At 55.2% G+C, this 4,513-nt stretch overlaps 1 protein-coding gene across 1 annotated transcript in view; it reads right to left on the minus strand.

The window, feature by feature from the left end:
* Positions 1-8: 8 nt before the first annotated feature.
* Positions 9-4,513, minus strand: part of TUBGCP4 (tubulin, gamma complex associated protein 4) — a gene marked incomplete at its 3' end in the record, with an annotated part of 9,587 nt that continues 5,082 nt past the window's right edge. Inside the window, exons 7-14 of the mRNA XM_010146824.1 lie at positions 4,447-4,509; positions 3,806-3,856; positions 3,510-3,615; positions 3,105-3,212; positions 2,750-2,888; positions 2,100-2,277; positions 1,097-1,231; positions 9-95 (exon numbers count right to left, since the gene is read on the minus strand). Coding sequence (XP_010145126.1) covers positions 9-95; positions 1,097-1,231; positions 2,100-2,277; positions 2,750-2,888; positions 3,105-3,212; positions 3,510-3,615; positions 3,806-3,856; positions 4,447-4,509 — 867 coding nt within the window. The remainder of the gene's footprint in view (positions 96-1,096; positions 1,232-2,099; positions 2,278-2,749; positions 2,889-3,104; positions 3,213-3,509; positions 3,616-3,805; positions 3,857-4,446; positions 4,510-4,513) is intronic.

A 4,513-nucleotide genomic window follows, 5' to 3' on the forward strand; every position in this document is an offset into this window, starting at 1 on the left:
GCAGCTCCCCGTTCGTCTAACGGGCCCAGGTTCTGACTGACCAGGGAACAAAAACTGTGGCAAAGATCCAGAATTTCATTCAGGCAGTGGAAAACCTGTGCGGGGTAAAAGCAGAAGGCAGGGTTTACACACTCCAACGCGGACAAAGCTGTTCGTGGAACCTGAGAAACTGCAGCATTCACAGCCGCGACGTTGCTGGCAACACCTTTTCCATCAGTAGGGATGACGGGGAAGCCCCGTACATAGTGTTTCTGTAACCTTTTCGACCGAAAAGGGACTTGAACGTTACACTGCATCTTGCCCCTCCCCCCCTTCACAGACATCGCGGGGGAAGCGGCGACTGGCACGAGCCCTCCACACCGGCGCGGAGTCCCACCCACGGGCCAGGACTGCGGCGTCGGGACCAAGAGGGAGAATCCGAACAGCAACAGCTCAAGGCCCTGGCTTCCCTGTCCCCAGACCCTGGAATCTCTGGCACCGCCTGGCCAAGGTAACTTGCGTTCAGGAGCGTGAATGGAGCCCAGATGCCCCGGAGACGCAGCTGACGCTTCGTGGTGTCAGGGTGGGTAACGCGCGTTCGGCCTCTCCGAGGGTACGCGACGGAAAGGAAGAGCTGTGCTGTCCCGCCGGGTCACCCGCACCAGCTGCCCTTGGGAATGTGTCTGTGAGGCTACACTGTTAGAAATAACCGGTAACGGTGACGTATTTTTGACAAAACCAGTAAAAACCCCCTCCAGGAGCATCTCAACTGTGCCTGTTCTCTGACGTAACGGGGAGTTTTTCCCACGCCGATGCAGCTCATAATGAGCCCCTCAGGAACACAGTTCCCAGCACTATGCTAATTAGCACTGCTCCAACAAAACTGCCCGTGAGAAAAGCACAGTGACCAAAGGGAGTGAGTGAGGAGACCTGGACTCGGGGATAACCTCCATTTAAAGTGCCAGCACCCACACTCACTGGCTGTAAACGGGGCAACCTGAACGCAACCGTCTGTTCGGCACTGAGCTATAGAACAGACGACTGCCCTCTCTGTCCAGAGACGTAACTCCTGGGGCAGTTGGAGAATTCCTAGGCAAAGGTGACCAGACCTACTCACAGGCTTTAGGAGGATGAAAGACTGAGCCAAGAGGTTGCTTAAGAAATGGTCGTGAGCCAGTCGGATGCTCTCGAAGTCTCGCGTGGCATTTATCTGCTGCAGAAGCTGTGAGAACTGAGATTCCAGTACGTCCACCTGATGGAGACAGAAAGCCCCGTCAGCATCCTGGGGAACGGGAGTCCTTCAGCCAGTTGTGTGTGAGAAACCTACTTCCCTTATTGCTGCTCTTCCCTCCAAGGCTGAGGGTCACCCTCCCTCTGCCTCCTGACCCGGGAATTACATACAGCAGTGGTACCTGGGGGGGTGGACAGTTTCTGATGGCAGTTACTCAGGTAGGAAGGGAAATGGTCACTTGAAGATGAGCTGCTGAAAATGTACAGAGCTACTGTGAGCAGAGCTACCCGACTGCAGCCAGCGCTGCATTCTCCCGTGGGAGATGCCACCTGGAATCTCAAGGCAAAGGCTGCAGTGCAAAAGCTCAGCCAGATTCCTCTGGGGAATTCAGCTGCTCTGGCTGTGAACAGAACGACAGGCAATCCTCACAAAATCACACCAGGGACTGGTGTTTCCCTTGGAAAAGTCTCTTTTTCACTTCAAATGGTCAGAATATGGTTTCTTTCAACTCTTAAAAAACCCCAAAACCTGAACAAAACCCCAAACCAACAACTTTTTACTTAACCCTAAGTTCACTAAAAGGGGCAAGGGGAGAGCCAGGGTGGTATCTTGATGCTGCTTCGGAGATGAATGTGGCTTCCCAAAAACACTTAGCAGCGCCAGAGAGCCAAAACTCCTGCATCTCCAGTAGCACATATGGCTTCCCAGGTCCAAAAACTTTGTAACTGTAGCACTAAGTATGGGAACTCAGAGAAAGTTCCAAAGGAAATTCTGCTGTCCTTAAGGTACAAAGGAGCTGAACCCTGAGACGACGTACGTCAGTGCCCCCTCTGTGAATTTCTGCCCGTTCCCGATCAGCTGACAGTTTACCTTTCCCTGTATCCCTAACCTGCAGGTAATACTGAAGATTGTCCACAAGGAATGCCATGTGGTCCCGCAGACGCCACTTGATGGCATCAGTTCGGTTTGATTTCAGGTGTTTGCGCTGCATCTGCAGAGCCCAGCAGTGCTGCAGCTCGGCCTGGACTCGCCGCACACTCAGCAGGTATTTGAACACAACGTTGTACCTGCAGTCAAAAACACCGAGCTGTTTACGCCGCATGCCTCCGGGGTGCAGGCGCGGGGGGGCGGGGCGGACGACGATGTTTACGCCGCATGCCTCCGGGGTGCAGGCGCGGGGGGCCGTGACGACGCAGGGCGGGAGAAGGAGAACAGGAGGTGGCTGCCTGCTGCCAGGGCAGCAGTGGCCCATCTCAAAGGACAGATTGCCGCTGGCATTGGCTACCGGCCCGAAAACATTCATTTCACCCTCAGGAGGGAAGAGCTGACAGTGCTTCCGTTGCTCCTGCCGCAGCGCGGATCGTCCGCACCTCGCCCTGTCGTTACACGTCCCCTCAACGAGTAGGAACAGTCACTGCACGCTCCCGGAGCAAGCTGATGTACTGCCGCCCCACCTTCCTCTCCACCCCAACACGCTAGCGAATGCCCGAGATGAGGGAACCTGCGGCCGGCTGTACGGCGGCCGAGGCCAGTACTCACTTCTCCAGAACAGCAGGAGTGAAGAGAATGTGCAGCGGCCACTGGACTTTGTAAGAAAGGCCCAGAGCTGCCCATCCCGATGCGGGGGCTTCACGTGGCGATAACTCCCGGGAAGGCCCCTCACGAGTCTGAGAAGTATCTGAAAACAAATGCAGGGCTGAATTAAGTCGTCTGCTCAGTCAAGACAAGCACGGCCAGGAAGAAAAGGGGAAAGAACAGGGGAAGAGGAGCCATCACACAGGGCTGCAAAGGGAACGAGGTGTTTCGTTAACTTCAGAGGAAGGTAAACGTCAGGACTTGAAAACAAGGTCATCACCTCCCCTCTTAACTCACTACTAAGAACGCAGGGAGGTACCTTTATGCTCCTTTCCGTGATACTCGATGGTTAAGTGAAGCAGAGGAAGGAGGTTGTCGTCATCCAAGAGCACCTTATGGGCAGACTGCTGAAACGCCACGTTGACGTCTGAGGAGAGAGCACAGGTTAGGGTTAGGGTTACACAGGATGATGCAGCTCCTGCTCGTCTTGCACCCGTTAACTGTTTATGCTCAGCACTAAGGTCAACACTGACACACTAATTCCACTGTTTTCACTGAATTCCAGTTTCAAATGTGGACAGAAACCTGCCACCTGGACGCTTCCGAGATGGGATTTTCATGTACGCGGAGACGTTCTAATTCCCAGGTGCTGTCCTTCCCACGCTAAGGACAGCTTGTCGGTGCGCGGTGCGGAGAGCTGGGGACAGGGAGGGGCAGCACTCACCGTGCTCAGTCACAGCCGTGGGTGGGGTTTTCAGCATGTGCTGTGCAGTGTCAATGAAGGCCTGGAACAGCTCCCCTCTTCCCAGAAGGTAAAAGTCTTTTATAATCTGTGGAGACACACACAGTTTAATGAGCTCATCAAAGACTGAGTGGGAATTTTAAGCTCCCCAGCTGACAGCACCCATCTTGATCCATCTTCTTTACCTCAAAGAAGTGCAACATCTAAGACAGTGACGTCCCGAAGGGAGAAAAGAAAACGAAGGCGCTTCAGCAAAACCAAGCGAGCAGTTACGTTACCTTCAGCTGTCCTAGTAAATCCGACTCCTCCACCATCAGCTTCCACAGATGCTGGTGAGGAAATGAAAAGACACATCAAATGCTTTGTCTAAAGCCGCGCAGCGGGAAGAGCAGCTCTCCTGAAGCGCCTGTGCGCACGCCAAGAAAGCGCCGATATGCAGCGCCGTATAAAGCGTGCGAGAACACGCCGAGCTCCGTGCGGCGCCTGCCCGTGCTCCCCGCCGGCGGCGCGCCAGCAGACACTGCCCGGGAAACACGCAGACCCGTGGCCAACGCCACGCAACTCCTTACGGAATCAGCTCCACGCAGCTGCGTTCTCAGCTCCCTACCCACCCCATCCTGCTGGGTCCTCAAAAATGCAGCAAAGACACGCCCCCGGTTACACTAAAAGCGTGATGAAAAGTTCAGTTCCCAAGGCGAGTGAAACCAAATCTGGAGGGGATCCCTCTTCCCCCGCGAGTGAGTGGTGTTTGTGAGTGCCCTGTCGGCGAGGGCTGGGGTGACGGGAAGCTCGGAGCCTGAAAGGACATGAAAGCTGCCGCAGCATTCGCTCATTCAGCCACTGATTCGAGCCCCCTTCCCTGTCATTCCCACCACTCCAGCGCCGCAGCCCAGTCCGCTCTGCCGCCCAGACTCCGTACCTCAGCAACAGTGCTCCGTATCCTGTCAACCACTGACTCGAAGTCCACCAAACTGAAGAGCGGCTGG

The sequence above is a fragment of the Eurypyga helias genome, unplaced genomic scaffold (genome assembly GCF_000690775.1).
Source record: "Eurypyga helias isolate BGI_N326 unplaced genomic scaffold, ASM69077v1 scaffold24862, whole genome shotgun sequence".
In the NCBI taxonomy this organism is placed as follows: domain Eukaryota; kingdom Metazoa; phylum Chordata; class Aves; order Eurypygiformes; family Eurypygidae; genus Eurypyga; species Eurypyga helias.